Below are 17,745 nucleotides of genomic sequence, written 5' to 3' on the forward strand. Positions count from 1 at the left end.
TTGTTATCAGAGATCAGGCCCACCACGACGGTGTCGTCAGCAAACTTGATGATGGTGGTGGAGCTGGTAGTGGCCACACAGTCATATGTGTACAAAGAGTACAGCAGGGGGCTCAGAACACACCCCTGGGGGGCTCCAGTGCTGAGAGTGGTGGAGGCTGAGACATGTCCGCCCATCCTTACTGCCTGTGGTCTGCCAGTTAGGAAGTTGGAGATCCACTGACACATAGATGAGCTGAGTCCCAGATGCTCCAGCTTGGTGGTGAGTGTGGAGGGAATTATGGTGTTAAATGCAGAGCTGTAGTCTATGAAGAGCATTTTAACATAATTCCCCCTTCTAGTGTCCAAGTGAGTGAGTGATGTGTGGAGGAGATGAGAGATGCCATCGTCTGTGGAACGATTTGGACGGTAAGCGAACTGTAGTGGGTCCAGTGTGTCTGGTAGTGAAGAAATGATGAAGTCTCTGACCAGGCGTTCAAAGCACTTCATCACTACTGAGGTGAGGGCTACAGGGCGATAGTCATTGAGAGAAGCAGGGTGGGGTTTCTTCGGGACAGGAACAATGATGGACTCTTTGAAGCATGTGGGGATCACCGACTGAGATAAAGAGATGTTGAATATCTCAGTGTTAAACGGTTAACATTCGTTAACCGTTTATTAATAGGACCTTTGAGCTCAATGGTAATTAATTAGTAGTGGAAATAATTTCTGGTACGCATTACAGAAATGTAGCAGTGACAATAATATTGTATGCTGTAATTGCACTGGGCAATTAGTGATACAAAACAACTGTTTTATCCTGTGAATAAAAGTATATGTTTTTGTCAATGTACCATGGTAATAACAGAAGCGAAACACAATATTGTGTCAGGACAATTCACTATTTATGCACAATAAACAAAGGAGCATAGCGCGACAATTTCTGTTCAGCGCCAGACTTGCTTGTAACCTATATCACTAATTATGTTAAGAAAAATGACGCATTAACTACAACAGCAGACTGACCTTTGTGGGAATGCTTGGAGCAGACTAACCTGTGAGCTGGAGTGTTCTGGGACGTTATATTTGATCTTTGAATGGCTGCAATCAAGTCGCCTCTTTGTTACTTCGGAAACATGGCTCGAACAATTTCTCTTCAACGACGTAATCCGATAACAACCGATCTCTTTACCCGTCGGCTTCCTGTGGCTGTCATGCGACCGGCTATTTCAGTTAATAATGCAACAGCTTCTTGCCATTTTTTGTGTTTCTTTTTATCGCTGTATAACTGATTTCAATTGAAAGCCTGCGTGCGCTAGTACCTCTTGCCACGAGTTCCCAGAATTCTTTGCGGTTTTACCCCTGAGTGACGTCACATTTTCAATCTCTATTGAAAGTCATGGTTGAGGGGGAGGGGCAGCACACTGGGAATGTAGTGGAAGTGCAAAGAGGAGCTGAGGTGGGAGTAGAGCTGGGGCGCTCCCCAGGGGCGCCATGTTATGATGGCAGTAGCTGTAGGTGCAACAGTGGGGACAAACATGGGAGAGGGGTTGATGATGAATCAAATGTGCTGAAAAAGGGATTCAGCTTTTTTCTGACTTAGTGTTCCTTACATACGGAGGACTGTGTTCATTATAACTGGAAATGATACTAAGACATCTCTACACTGCACTAATAGCCCCTTTCCACTAGCACCTACTCAGTTTTTAGTCGAGCCGCGTCAAGTAAAGCCGAGTAGCTCATAGTGGGAAAGGGCAATAACTCCCAATCACTGCTCTCACAGCTAGAGATTGACGAGGTACAACACAAATGCTACGGCAAGGAGGAGTCAGGACGCCAGGTCAGGGGGGCGATATCATCACCCCCACCCGAGATTGGGTACATAGCCCCAAGTGCGATAGGAGAAGGATCGTTGAGTGCGAGAGGAACTGACCTGAAAAATAGGATCATGGCCAAGCTTGAAACCTGGATCCCCCGTAGCCGGTTACCAAGATTACGTGAAGTTCCCTCAGAAGGTCTGCTAGATGATGTTAATGCAGCACTACGGACAATACCTACAACCACGATTACCGACACTAACAAGCTGATCTACAATACGGCAGCAGTGATCAGTGAGATGCTTGGCTACAAGTTGAACAGCGACAAGGGGCAGTACCCTCCATGGAGAAGGAGGCTAGAGGGCAAGATCAAAGTAGCACGGAGGGAGGTTAGCCAACTAACGGAGTTGCAGAAAGGTAAGACAAATAAGGTGCCTAAGAAATACAGCAAGCTGTCCATACCTGAGGCCTTGGAAACTGCCAAGCAAAGACTCACAGCCTTGGCCAGCCGCTTGAGGAGGTACACCAGAGAGATAGAAGGCAGGAGAATAAACCAGCTGTTCTCCACAGAACCAGCAAAGGTGTACTCTCAGTGGCAAGGGAACAATAAGAGAACAGCACCACCAAGGCTGGAGACGGAGCAATACTGGAAGAGCATATGGGAGAAGGATGCAACCCATAACGGCAATGCTCAGTGGCTAGAGGATCTGAGGGCAGACCACAGCGACCTCCCTGAACAGGGTCCAGTAACCATCACAGTGGCAGATATCCAAGAAAGGGTCTCCAGTATGAAGAGTTGGACAGCACCAGGGCCCGACATGGTTCACGCCTACTGGCTGAAGAAGCTGACTGCACTCCACGAGCGTTTGGCAGCACAAATGAACCAGCTGCTAGTTAACGAGAGACTCCCGGAATGGCTAACTGAAGGCCGGACGGTCCTGATCCCCAAGGACCCCAAGAAGGGACCGGTCCCCTCCAACTACCGACCAATAACCTGCCTCAGTACTACATGGAAGCTCCTTTCAGGCATCATATCGGCTAAGATGAACAGGCACATGGGTCAATACATGAGCGGGACACAGAAAGGAATTGGCAAGAATGCCAGAGGCGCAAAACGCCAGCTACTGGTAGACAGAACAATCAGCCGAGACTGCAAGACCAGACTGACCAACCTGTGCACTGCCTGGATTGATTACAAGAAGGCCTATGACTCAGTGCCCCACAGCTGGATACTGGAATGCCTAGAATTGTACAAGATCAATGGGACCCTAAGAGCCTTCATCAGGAACTCAATGGGGATGTGGCGTACAACACTAGAGGCCAACTCCAAGCCCATAGCCCATAGGAGATGCTCTGTCCCCACTGCTGTTCTGCATAGGCCTGAACCCCCTCAGTGAGATCATTAACAAGACTGGCTACGGATACCGACTACGGAACGGAGCAGTTGTCAGCCACCTCCTGTACATGGATGACATCAAGCTGTATGCCAAGAGTGAACGAGACATCGATTCACTGATCCACACTACCAGGCTATACAGCAATGACATTGGAATGTCGTTCGGACTGGAGAAGTGTAGTCGGATGGTAACAAAGAGAGGGAAGGTAGTCAGAACTGAGGGGATTGAACTACCAGAAGGCAACATTGCAGACATAGAGGACAGTTACAAGTACCTGGGGATCCCACAGGCGAATGGGAACCATGAAGAGGCCGCTAGAAAAGCTGCAACCACCAAGTACCTGCAGAGGGTCAGGCAAGTCCTGAGGAGTCAGCTGAATGGTAAGAACAAGATCCGGGCCATCAACACGTACGCCCTGCCCGTGATCAGGTACCCTGCTGGGGTAATAGGCTGGCCAAAGGAGGAGATAGAAGCCACTGACATAAAGACAAGAAAGCTCCTTACCATGCATGGAGGGTTTCACCCCAAGTCCAGCACCCTGAGGCTGTACGCTAAGCGGAAGGAAGGGGGCCGGGGACTGGTGAGTGTCAGCACCACAGTCCAGGATGAGACAACGAACATCCAAGAATACATTGGGAAGATGGCCCCAACTGACCGAGTGCTCAGTGAATACTTCAGGCAGCAGAAACCCAAGAAAGAGGAGGGAGACGAGGAACCATCATGGAAAGACAGGCCCCTGCGCGGTATGTACCACCGGCAGATAGAGGAGGTGGCTGATATCCAGAAATCCTACCAGTGGCTGGACAAAGCTGGACTGAAAGACAGCACAGAGGCACTAATCATGGCAGCACAGGAACAAGCTCTGAGCACAAGATCCATAGAGGCTGGGGTCTATCACACCAGGCAAGACCCCAGGTGTAGGCTGTGTAAAGATGCCCCAGAGACAATCCAGCACATAACAGCAGGGTGCAAGATGCTAGCAGGCAAGGCATACATGGAACGCCATAACCAAGTGGCCGGCATAGTGTACAGGAACATCTGTGCCGAGTATAACCTGGAAGTCCCGAGGTCAAAATGGGAGATGCCCCCAAGGGTGGTGGAGAATGACCGAGCTAAGATCCTGTGGGACTTCCAGATACAGACGGACAAAATGGTGGTGGCTAACCAACCGGACATAGTGGTGGTAGACAAACAGAAGAAGACGGCCGTAGTGATCGATGTAGCGGTTCCGAATGACAGCAATATCAGGAAGAAGGAACACGAGAAGCTGGAGAAATACCAAGGGCTCAGAGAAGAGCTTGAGAGGATGTGGAGGGTGAAGGTAACGGTGGTCCCCGTGGTAATCGGAGCACTAGGTGCGGTGACTCCCAAGCTAGGCGAGTGGCTCCAGCAGATCCCGGGAACAACATCGGAGATCTCTGTCCAGAAGAGCGCAGTCCTGGGAACAGCTAAGATACTGCGCAGGACCCTCAAGCTCCCAGGCCTCTGGTAGAGGACCTGAGCTTGAAGGATAAACCGCCCGCAGGGGCGTGCTGGGTGTTTTTTTTTTTTTAATATATATATATATATATATATATATATATATATATATATATATATATATATATATAAAATCACTGACTTTCAGCTTGTTGTGTTTGTGGATATATGACTGACTTTAATTATTAAACATTCGCACATAAATAAGTGACGTCATATTCAGTACTTTTGACAGTTCACTCTTTGGCCGCTCCATCTTATTAGGAAAATTCCACATACATAAATGTCAATTTCAAAACTCAACCCCATCATTTAATTTGTTTTTGATTGAAGTTGAATATTACTTAAACTCTCTTAAATGAACTTCCAATAAAAAAAGGTTTATCATTGATTGAAATTCATTCAGAAATGTTTAACAAATGAGCTGTCACAACTTTCAAGTACAAAGTTGTTATGAAGTCTGTCACATTTCCCCCCTTTTTTTCTTTTTTTCTTTTGTATCCTTTATTTATTTATCCTTCTTATTTCATTGTACTGTATATTGTTACTCTTATTTGCCTTGTATGTCTACTGTACAAACTGAACTGGAATGACTGACTGTTCGCTTTATAATTTCAATAAAGTTTTGAAAAGAAAAAAAAAAAACCCTCTTCGGCCGCTCCCTTCTGCCGTATTTTGCGGCAAAATTATCCACACCCACCGCCGCGCTATGCATTGTGGGATATATGGGACCACGAAGCGTGCACCGGACCACGCTATTTGGGGAAATCGACGGCGCATTTGGAGTATGCATTTGAAGTACACTTCAAATTGGGACAGCTATCGTCGCGTGGAGGTGACGTAACCGCACTTAAAATGCGTACTTCAAGCGTGCAGACCCTGAATTGGGACACAGCCTGTGTCTTCCCCTACTCGGTGTCACATTGTTAACGTCTGTTCTCCCTCTTACCTCCCTGTGTGTTCTGTTTACCTGCATGCCAGTTTAGTTATTTTCCGGTATAGTTAGTTTTCTGTTCAGTCACCACTGCAATAAAGCCGGTTTTTCTTAATTCACTTTCGCTTCCGCGAGTCCTGCATTTTAGGTCCTTCTCCTCTGTCACACTAACCATATGCCTGTCCTTGTTCACTTCATCCATGAACCTGCTTTGAGGCTGTCATCTTTTCCTCCTGCCTAGTAACTCCACCAATGTCCTTTGCTCAGTATATTCACTGTACATACTCTGCAGATGTCGACTGTTTAAAATGATTAATGCATTTAATGATTTGTTGATTCTCAACTGTTTGGGACTCAGTGCTTTACAATTCTGATAAGAAGAAAAAAAAGTTACCAGTTAAGAGTTAATTTTTTGAATATCATATAGATTTTATTTTTTATTTCTTTTGTCCTAAGGCAGTACACAAAAGGATTTACAACAGATGGCCCAAGGATATTCGCAATCAGGCCATTTACTTTATCAGACAAAGTAAAAGAATTTGAGAATTAAATATCATATCCACTTATAAACAGCAGCGGATTTTTCACGTGCTCAAAGCAATAGTCACTTTTCTTTGAGCTTCTCCAGTGGTCAGTCAAAAACACACTGGCTCTTTCTTTTTTATACATGAGCATAAAAGGCAATACAAGGCAAAACAAAGCTGAAAACTATCCCAAAGAGACCTTAAAGGGATAGACTGTAGAAACAAAAACAGGTACAAATTGAGGCTACAATTTTGCAGGCCTGACTACTTATCATTACCGGTTCTACCTGTTGAAGTTCAGAATCTGACTGCTGGGCTGTGGTCAGCATGCACTCAACTTTAACTTCACTGTTGGTTTTTGGCTAGCTTTATGTTAGCATGCCGTCTGTGCAGCCAAAGTTGTGTTAGCAGCCAAAGAACCAAAGAACCTTTGCAGCAATACATAATGACATGATTGTAACTCTAATGTATTTGTTTAATGTAGTACAGTAACATCTAAAATTACTGCATTACTGAAAAATATAATGTGATTACAGTAACATGTAATACCTTGCCATCATAAATGGCACATTTTATTTATATAGCAGCAAATCACAACAGCACATCACTTTCAAAAGTCGATCACTGTTATCTAGTCCACTCTAATGATATTATATATCACTGATATGATACTTTTAGTAAGAAAACTTTCTTTAGGTTTCTCATTTTTTAGGTTATGTGAATGCTATAGGTGTAATATACAATTAACTGTTGTTGTGTTCAGCTGCTGGTTAACAATCAAAAAAGTTTTGTCTTTGGGGCAAAGAAACATGTTGCCTCAGTCTACAGATACTCAGAAGCAACAACACAAATGAGCTACACAAGGGAGCTAATTACCATCTTATGGCAACAGTGGTCTCATGTGTGTAATTAAAGTGTGTGTCTTCTATATTTGTCTTTGCTCCTCACCGTATTCTATTCTCAAAACACTCTTATGCAATGTTGTTTTCACCTGAACAGCCGTGGTTATTTTTAAGTTTAGCATTTGAAAGTATCTAAGAACTATAAACATTAGCTCACCTTTTAGTTAAGTTCAACAGAAAAGTTGAAATATGAATGCTGTAAAGTGCCAAAAACAAATGAACCGAGACACCACACACACACACACACACACACACACACACACACACACACACACACACACACACACACACACATAGAAAAAAGAAAAAATTGGCTTTCTTACCCTTTTTCAAGTCAAAAAAAATATTAAAGCACAAAATATTAAACAGCAGGTTTCTTAAAGACCATTTTTACTGAGAGGTGTTGCTGTTTTTCAGCTTTATTTAAAAAAATTTGAAACAGTGTTAGGGCAAAAAACCTCATAATTTTTGTTGCGGGGCCTACTCATCTTCTAAGCAATTACAATAAATTTTAATCGTATTAAATGAAAGAACACAAGAAGACACATTATTGTGTGTTTCGCGCCCCTTACGCGGGCTTACAATTTTGTGCATGTTATGTGCTTATGACCTTGGGCCTTATGTTGTGAAGCAATCTAAGATGTGTGATTAGAGAGCATCATTAAACACAAAGGGGTTTCAGCACTTCTACCACAGTATCAATTTAGGTGCACATTGGGGTTTCATTAAGGTGCAGTTGTTTACTCCTGTGGGATTTATAATCCATTAGCTTCAGAGCTAATAAGCGGTAGGGTAAAGTTTTCCTCCTTAGACTGTCTGTGTCTTTTTTTTTTCCTATTATAAATCACAACAAGTAATATGACCATTGCACTTTGTTACTTATCCTTACCCGTTTTGCTCAAGTAGCGAGTTGAGCATAATCAGCCGTTGTACAGTTGATTTTAAGTTCAATTCAATTCCATTTGAATTATATAATACTAAATCACAACTGACCCCCCATGGCACCCTATACTGTAAGGTAAAGACCCTACAATAATAGTCAGAAAACCCATCTCTTTCTGAAAAATAAAGACTGTTCCATGGGCAAAAGAATCAATAAAAAACCCACAAACTTTAAGATGTCATAAAATAAGATTTTAACTTTTAATTTTCCAAAATGCAGGACAAGTTCATGAATCTCTAGTTTGACAAACTGGGGCCTCACTGGTCCTCAGCAAGGATCTTTAAAAAACAAAGAAGGTGCTTTAACTTAAATCCAGCTCAAACAAAAACTGCACTTTATATAATATGATCGAGTCATACAATCTTCAGCAAATACACAACTATTCTTTTTCCTAATCTTCTGACTTATTGTTGAAGATCTTTTTTGTTTCCTAGAAAAAAAAAAAATCATTAATCTGGGTCTGATTGACTGTATATTGAGCACTGACTGATCCACAGAGAATATAACAATGGCCTATAGCACACCTTCATCACAAAAACATACTGCGAGAAGTTTTTTAAAAAGAGAACCAGCGGGCAACTCAGCAGATTATGCTGCCACGGTGTATGAGAAAGGTAAGTGTAAAGTGAGCGAAAGGAAGTCTGAGTCATTATTATGTTATGTTATGTGTTATTCATCCCATAAAAAAGATTATGTCATGTATGTTATGCAGTCAGGAACATGTTTAGTTGTAACATAAATTCCCAGACCTAAAGGAAAAACAAATGAGAACTAAAACTTACTAAAATATTCTTAACAATATGCACAAAGTACCAAAAATTACTTTAAAGCACAATGATTTCAAGGTATTATAAATTTAAATGTTACCATTTATCTTAACATTGTGGGTTTTCCAGTGTTCTCAGGAAATTTCTGCTCTGTCATGCCTGAGAGAAATCATAGCAGTGTGACTGAGTTCATCCTTACTGGATTCGCTGGCCTTCATCAAGAATACTATGGTCTTGTCTCAGCTGTATTGTTTTTTGTATATTTGATAACTCTGATAGCAAATGCTAAAGTTATTTTTTTATTTGCAACCAACCGCAGCCTCCATAAGCCAATGTATTATATCATTTTAAATCTGACTGTATGTGATATTCTCTTTAGCACAACCACTTTACCTAAGATCATAAGCAGATATTGGTTTCGATCAGGAAGCATTTCATTTACTGCCTGTTTTATCCAAATGTACTTTGTTCACTATCTTGGTTCAGTCAATTCGTTTATTCTCTTTCAGATGGCTTTAGATAGATATTTGGCTATTTGCTATCCTTTCAGATATTCACTTGTTCTTACAAAATCTAATATTTTAATTCTCAGTATTACTGCCTGGATTATTTCCAAGGCATTCCCTCTAATGATGGTTATTAGAGCATATCCTCTTCCTTACTGTGCCTCAAATATAATCACTCACTGTTTCTGTGACCATATTGGTATAACAGTCCTGGCGTGCACTGACAGGACCCCTTATGCCACTCTTGCCTTTACAGCAGCAATGGTTACACTACTGGGGCCTCTGGCATTTATCATTTTCTCATACTGCTCTATTCTTATAGCAGTGTATAAGATAGCAAATGTGCAAGGCCGCCTGAAATCATTGTCCACTTGTAGTACTCAGCTGATTATAATCTCCCTTTATTATTTACCCAGATGTTTTGTATATTTAGCCCAAAATGTTGGCATTACATTTAGTGCTGATGTGCGAATAGTGATCATCATGCTGTACAGCCTTGCCCCACCAATGATCAATCCACTCATATACTGCTTAAGAGCAAAAGACATGAGAGAAAGCTTGTTGAAACAATTCTGCAGAAGAATCGTTCCAGAAAAAGCTCAGGTTGCAGCTATTAGTAACTCGTTAAAAACATCACCTTAACATGCTTTAAATTATCCTATTCTAATGGGGAGCCAAAGTGATTCTTGTATTTCATTAAGGAGTCTTTTGCTTGGTTAGTGTATAGAAAAGTTTTATATAGTTGATTTTCAGTGGTATCTCTCGCAGGGTACAGAGTCGACACTTCCTGGCATGTGACTTAAATTATTTATTGCTTCTACTGAATCTAGAAAATAATCTCAGAGCACAAAGTAGTTCTATGTTAATCAAATTGGCTGTTTAACATTTAGTTCTTTAGTTTTGCTTTTTAATTTAAAAACCCCACAATAACAAGAGCTTTGCTGTATAATATTAAGGTGTATGTTTTACTTTTTCTGTTTTTGGGATGCTTCACTTTGTTTATAATTTTTTTAAGGAGAAATTGTATTGGAATGTAATTATAGAAGGGATTAATTGTAGTGTCTGTTAAATCATTTTAAACAGGTATGCAACTGAATAAATTAGAGGGGGGAAATGCATCATTTCTATTATTTACTGCGATATTTTTATGTTTTATGTTTTAAATAATGATGCAGCTTAATCATCATTTATAAGAAATTTTGCTAATATATGTATGTGTGTATGATTTCAAATTTTAATTTCAATTAAATTTAAAATTCCCCCTTTAGCACCATCCCTTTTACACCTACAGTTGAGATAAAGTGAGGACTTCTGAGAGTAGAAATCAACACAGTGTTCTTGGAATCTTGAATTGAAGTGTTTGAAATTGCGTAAGGAGTTTCAAACACCAGTCTGGTGGTGACTCTGTGGAGGTAACTACAGCATCTGAAAGACGGTCATTTATATGGGCAGAAATCTGTGCCATCAGAAACTGAATTTGAATAAGTTAAATTTGAATTATTCGGACTGAATCTGAATTGTAGCTTGAATAAAAGCTTTTAAAAACTAAATTTGAATTAGCCTAATTTGAAATTCAATTTATTGGTTTGAAAATTATCATCACTAAATTGAACTTCAATTTTATAGTTTGAAAATGAATTCATTTGCTTTGAAACTGTATTTTATCCTTTAAAAATTTAGTTCTCGAATAATTTCAGATTCACTTCTCACCATTCAGTTTCAGTTCTACAATTCAATTTCATTTCCAAAATTCCGTTCTCTGTGACTTGCATCCGGTTCCGGTTCAAGAGTATGAACCGGAACCAGAGCGCAGATTAATAGAACTACGTTTTACTAGCGGACCGAAAGTGTCACTGATGGGAATCTACAGCATCTTGAGCTGAATTAAGACTTCAGAAGTCATGTCGAATGACCAGCGGATAAACTCTCAGGTTGGTAATAAATGTATTACATGTATAAGAACGAGCGTCATGTTAACAAATGATAGCCATACAGTAACTTTTATGCTTATTGTAGCTTTTAGCTAAATACGCCCTGGATTCAGCTTTGACAAACAAATATGCTCGACTGTTTCTAGTAGAATTCCAAAGTTGTCATCTTGTACCCTCTTAGAGCCCTGTATGCTTGCAGAGACCCCTACAGTAGGGAAACATGCAAAACAGTGTCCAAACCTTTGTAGTTTAGCTTTATTTATGTCTTACAGCATCCCAACTCTTTAGCTAACTTAATAACTTTAGCTAAAGTGAATAGTTAGTCTAATTCATTAGTGCAGCATTACCTCTCTCAGTCAGGAATTCATAATTCAACCCTTTCAGAAAAAACAAACAAAATAAAACAAAACAAATTCCTGAAGCAACTTTAAGGAAAGTATATAGTGTTCATATATGTTATTTGAGGAAAAGAGCTTTGCATCATACATGTCTCTCTTTATCTGATAAGCAAATTGGCATATTATAGATTAGTAAATGTTATTCTGACTTTGTTTTTAATTCCAAAGCACCATAAATTTCAGACACCTCCACAGACTTTTTCTGCTGTGAATTGTTTGTCTTCTATTAGCACTTGTATCACTTTCATTATGGGAAAGTCTTAAATCAATCCTCAATCAGAATAAGAACATGAACTTGGGCTCTATTAACATTTTTTTAACCACATCAAATTTACCATTGCAGGGACGCTAGGCAAATAGCAGCAACCCCTGCAGAGGGCATCGCTCCATCACAGGGATAACAGAGAGACAGACAATCAAACACTCACTATCACATCCTACAGCCATTATAACCACTGAATTAATTCGCATTTCATATTAAATATCTCTCTCTACAACTGTCCACTCTCATCTAAATAACATCTTGAGACTCCAGCCTTATACCTCCAGCATGGACTCCTGCAAAGCTGTCCAGTTTTGTCTGCCTATTAAAGCCCTGGACATGCTGCAGTTTGTTCAAAACTCAGTTGCAGAGTTCTTTCTACTGCTGTGACAAAATAAATACATAAATCCATAAATAACAAAGACAAGTAATGCCACGTTTCATACAACAATCAACAAACCATCATCTCTTATAATGAATTTCATTCAAAATACTATTATAGAAAAACATTCTCATGGGTCCCATCAAAGTATATCAGCAATAAAGCTAATAAATATTATCCAAAGTTACTCACATATATTTACAAAACTCATTTAATCACAGGTGTTGCACAACAGATTCAATAATCTCAATGGAATTTAACTCCATGCAAAATCTCATAGGCCATTTTGGCATTTCATCAGAAAAGTAACAAAAAACATCCAAAACGGACAAAACTACAAAAATTTAATCACTCGTTAACTCTAGATACATTAAGTCAACATTCGGCCATAATGGAATAAACAAAAACAACAATATTCAATAAATAAAACTAGTAATTGCACTTACTGTTGCTAGCCTAGCATTAGCTTACCGGCGATTTCGGATGTGCGATCGCGGCTCCGCATTTTCATTAATTGTGACAAAACAAAACAAACAAATAACTCACCGTTGAGTCGATTGTGAGGTAGTGTAAAGATGAATGAATCGGCCGGGTTATTGCACGCTGTCAACTGGTCTAGTGTAAAATTTGTCGATATCTGACAAGTACGCCAACCACAGGGACAACAGCAGCCAGAGGAGCAGGGACATGCAGCTGATTGACCCGGAACTTATACAGGGTTCATTCCCGCCACAATAAAGGGACTGGCGGAAGTGGGGTCAGAAGTTACCGTGGTTACACTCTCCCCCCCTAATCTCATGGACGTCCTCGTACATGGACTAGGCTGGCAGCGAATGACTGGTTGGCTGAGGTGTGAAGGCATTGTCTCCTCTTCTTCATCATCTTGAAGAGCGAAGGAGAAGACAGAACTTAACCCATGGAGAAAGGTCTGAACGCTCTTTAACAGAGGCTTACCAGGCTTGATGTATTGCAGCCGATCAGGAGGATTCCTGGTGCGGGTTGAATGCCTCAAGGGTGGTTCTGCCTCAGGACTGAGAGGCTATGATTCAGTAGGTGAGTGTTGTGACAAGTTATTTCTGGATGCTTCTGAATCACAAGACAGACTTTCTTCATCGTGTGAAGTTTCTGCAAGGTCAACTGGCTCAAAGCCAGCTTCCAAGGTTCCGTTAGCAATAACTTGTTCCTCTTCAATAGGTACAGGTTCCTCTGAGAGAATAGCATTCTCTTCCTCTGTAGCCAATACTACAGGGACATCTGGCTGGTTGATAAGTGGAACAGGTTGCGCAGTATTGGGTAAGTCAATGGTTGTTGTGAAGGTGACTGGTTCAGCAGAGAAAGGAATAGGTAGGTATGAGACGAGTTCCTCTTCGTCATTGTCATCAGCATCAGCACATACAGGAGACATGGGTAAGACAGGCATTTTTCTCTTCTGCTTAGTAAGCCTTTCCTTTTCAGGTGGTAAATACCCACAGGACAGTAGGAGGTCTCGATGTAAAGTTCTCAGGGGCTTGTCTTGGCCTTCGGGTCGAACTGTATACACAGGAAGAGTGCCGGCTTTCTTCACTACAATGTACACAGATGACTCCCATTTATCTGCAAGCTTGTGTTTGCCTCTTAGCCACACGTTCCTCACAAGAACTCTGTCTCCAACATTCAGCTGTGATGCAGTGACATTTTTATCAAATCTGTTTTTGTTACGTTTCATCACCTTTTCTGAGCTTTCGATGGCCAGCTTGTAACTTTCTTCTAGGTGGGACTTTAGTTTTTCCACATATTGTGTGTGGGATGTTGATCCTTCTTTGGCAAGGGGTAGTCCAAAGGCCAAGTCGACCGGTAAGCGAGGTTGGCGGCCAAACATAAGCTCATATGGTGAAAAACCTGTAACATCATTTCTTGTGCAATTGTATGCATGCACCAGGGGTTTTACAAAATCTTTCCAATGGGATTTCTGTTGAGCTGTGAGTGTTCCTAGCATATCCAGTAATGTTCGGTTAAACCGTTCAACAGGATTGCTTCTTGGATGGTATGGAGTGGTTCTTATTTTGTGGATCCCAGCCATTTCACAAAGCTCTCGGATGATTCTGGATTCAAAGTCAGGGCCTTGGTCACTGTGCAAGCGTTCTGGGATACCATAATGCACAAGAAAGTTGTCCCATAAACATTTGGCAACAGTCCTGGCTTTCTGGTTTGGTGTTGGCACAGCAATGGCATATTTTGTGAAATGGTCAGTTATGACTTTGACTCCACGATCTGGTTCCACAGAGAGAAAATCCATACACACCAGTTCCATGGGATGAGAGGTTTTGATATTGACCAGAGGTGTGGCTCGTTCAGATGGAGATTTGCGTCTCACGCATCTTTCGCAGTGTCTTATTTTATTGACCACATCACTCGTCATCTTAGGCCAATAAAACCGGGAACGGACCAAGTCCAGCGTTCTGTCAATTCCCATGTGACCCATTTGATCATGTAGGTGGTGTAGTACAACTGGTCGATATTACTCAGGTAGCACTAGCTGGTATGTGAAGTCACTTCCCACTTGTCTCTTCCTGACGAGAAGGGTGTTATGGAGCTCCAGTTTATTTACTTCTCGCAGTAATAGAGGTAAATCGGGAAGTTCTTCCCTCAGGAATGGCGGTGGGGACTCTCCTCGCTCAACCTGAGCTATGACATGCCGGATGACAGGGTCAAGGCGTTGTTTGGCTGCAAGGTCAGCTGTTGAGATTTGGGGGAGTACCATGGAGGTGAACTGGATGTCGTCCGTGAAACTGTCAGGCAGACTGTTGACATTGACAGACATGGATAACACCAGAGCAAGATCAGGATCAGTGCTTGAACTGTACACCAGATGACGGTCACAAACTGCTTTGATGGTATGCTGGTCAATAGAGACATGATCTGGTTCATTGAGATGTTGCCATGCAAATCTCCAGATTCGCTCACGTTCTTTCTGTGACAGAGGATCATCAGACAGTTCACCATGAGGTCGGCGAGACAAACCATCAGCATCCGCGTTCTGCTTTCCTGCTCTGTAGATTAATTTGAAGGTGAAAGTGGACAACGCTGAAAGCCATCTGTAACCGGTAGCGTCAAGTTTTGCTGATGATAAGAGGTATGTTAATGGGTTGCTGTCTGTCACAACTGTAAACTGAGCACCATAAAGATAGTCGTGGAATTTTTCAGTCACCGCCCATTTCAAAGCAAGAAACTCCAATTTGTGGGCGGGATACTTTGACTCACTCCGGGAAAGACCTCTGCTGGCATATGCTACGACTCTGTTTTTTCCATCCTGCTCTTGATACAGCACCGCACCAAGATCTGTGGCACTGGCATCAGTGTGGAGTGTGTATGGTTTTCTGGGATCAGCAAATGCCAGAACTGGGGCAGAAGTGAGTTTGTCAATAATGGACTCAAAAGCTTGTTGACACATTTGCGTCCATCGTCCTCCAAATGGCTCTTTGGGGTTGAGGTAATTCTCTGGCTTTACAGTTTGTCTCAGTTTCCTCTGGGAAGGTGGATAACCAGCAGTGAGATCATGCAACGGCTTGACAATGGCTGAATATCCCTGGACAAAACGTCTGTAGTACCCAGCAAAACCAAGGAAAGATCTTAATTCCTTCAAGTTTTTTGGCACTGGCCAAGAAGTGAGTGTGGAAATCTTGTCCGGATCAGTTTCAACACCAGCCTGGGACACTACATGGCCCAGATACTTCACAGATGTCTGGAAGAACACGCATTTCTCAAGTGAAAGCTTCAAGCCAAAATCTTTGAGTCTGGTGAGAACTTTCATCAGGCGAGCTTCATGTTCCTCAAGAGTTGGTGCAAAAACAATGAGATCGTCAATGAAAACCAGGACTTCTTTTAGATTCACGGCCGTGATTGCTGCGTCACTGTCACATGCCACATGGGTGGACCCCAGACAAGCTCCGTGGTTGCTGCTGGACATGTAGGCAGCACCTGGACCCACCTCTTCTGACACCTCCCTGTCCCTGGCCCAGGGGCCGGGAGTGTCGACGGTCAGGGCCTATCCCTCTCCCGCTCTCGAGAGAGGACACTGTAGTGCTCACCTGGCATAAATGGTCAATTTTTAAAGGAGTTCATTGACTTTTTATCCTCCACTTTGAAGCTGTCCAAACTGGTTATAGTCAGGGATTTTAATATACACATTGAGGATGACTCTGACCTCTTTGCCAGAAGTTTCCTTGGCGTCATGGATTATTTTCATTTTACACAGAATGTGTCTGGCCCTACACACACCAAAGGACACACACTGGACCTTGTTTTTACCTTAGGATTGTCAGGTGTTGTGTGGAGGTGAGGAAGAAGGAACCCAAATGCAGGACTCGCAGGTAGGTGAAGACTGGTGAAGGTTTATTTTAAGGAGTGGATGAACAGAGGGTGAACGGACACTGACTGGCTGGACAACTGAATGGCTGACTGAACTGAGGGAACACACGGGAAGGACAACATAACATCAACATCAATGACACGACAGTGAACGAGTAGAAACAGAGGGCTTAAATACACAGACTGATGATAATGATGATAATGAGAGACCAGTGAGTACACAGCGGAACATAATGAACTAATGATAAATGGGAAGAGGACTGAACATAATGCACACAGACCAAGGCTAACACAATAAAACAGGAAGTGGAACAGGCAGTAGATAAACAGTGAACATGAACTGAAAATACTGGGTCAACGACCCAGAAACCCTGACAAGGATTAACCAGTGATTTTATTAGTTCTGAGGACATTTTTATTTTGGACATTGTTGTATTGTTTTTTCCTGTCTTTCCATCTGTCTCTCTCTCCTATTTGACATGTGGTTAGCTCTTGCATCTTAAATTCCTCTACTGCTGCTAAATTTTCTGATGTTTTTAATTTATTTTTACATTCCTATAACAATGTTGATTTATTAAAAAACCTTTTTAATAATCATCGTCTTTCTATCTTTAGGCTCTCTTGGTTTATTTGCAAAATCTTCTATTAGGAATCTTGGTGTTACTTTTGACCCAGCTCTGACATTGGACGCTCATGTTAAATCTCTGGTCCGCTCCTGTTTTTACCATTTAAGAAACATTGTGAAGCTGAGTCCTATTGTTTCATGCTTTGAACTGGAAATGATCATTCATGCATTTGTTTCCTCTCATTTGGACTATTGTAATTCCTTGTTCACCTGTTTATGTAATACCTCCTTGGAACATCAGCAGGATGTTCAGAATGCTGCCGCAAGGCTTTGACCAAGTCTATCAAGTACTCCCATGCCATACCCCTGCTGATCCAGCTGCACTGGCTCCCCATAAAATTCAGAGTCCACTTTAAGATTATGATTTTGACATTCAGGACTCTGCATGGACAAGCACCAAAATACGTCAGTGATCTTTTACATCCTTACATCCCCAGCAGGCCCCTGAGGTCATGTGATGAGGGCTTGCTTGTTGTCCAGCACACGAGGCTGAAAACAAAAGGTGACAGAGCTTTTGTAACTATGGCCCCCAGACTTTGGAACTCTCTCCTAT

General features: G+C 41.8%; 1 protein-coding gene across 1 annotated transcript; it reads left to right on the top strand.

Annotated features, from left to right (window-relative positions):
- The first annotated feature begins 8,896 nt into the window (after positions 1-8,896).
- On the top strand, positions 8,897-9,889 carry LOC147314945 (olfactory receptor 2AT4-like). Its single transcript, XM_086260308.1, has one exon. It carries the CDS (start codon positions 8,897-8,899, stop codon positions 9,887-9,889), a length of 993 nt encoding a protein of 330 aa, XP_086116434.1.
- The last annotated feature ends 7,856 nt before the right edge of the window (positions 9,890-17,745 follow it).

This window comes from Aulonocara sp. 'chitande type north' Nkhata Bay, linkage group LG14 (genome assembly GCF_057382095.1).
Source record: "Aulonocara sp. 'chitande type north' Nkhata Bay isolate Kocher_YH1m ecotype deep benthic linkage group LG14, A_spYH_male_GT1.1, whole genome shotgun sequence".
Lineage (NCBI taxonomy): Eukaryota > Metazoa > Chordata > Actinopteri > Cichliformes > Cichlidae > Aulonocara > Aulonocara sp. 'chitande type north' Nkhata Bay.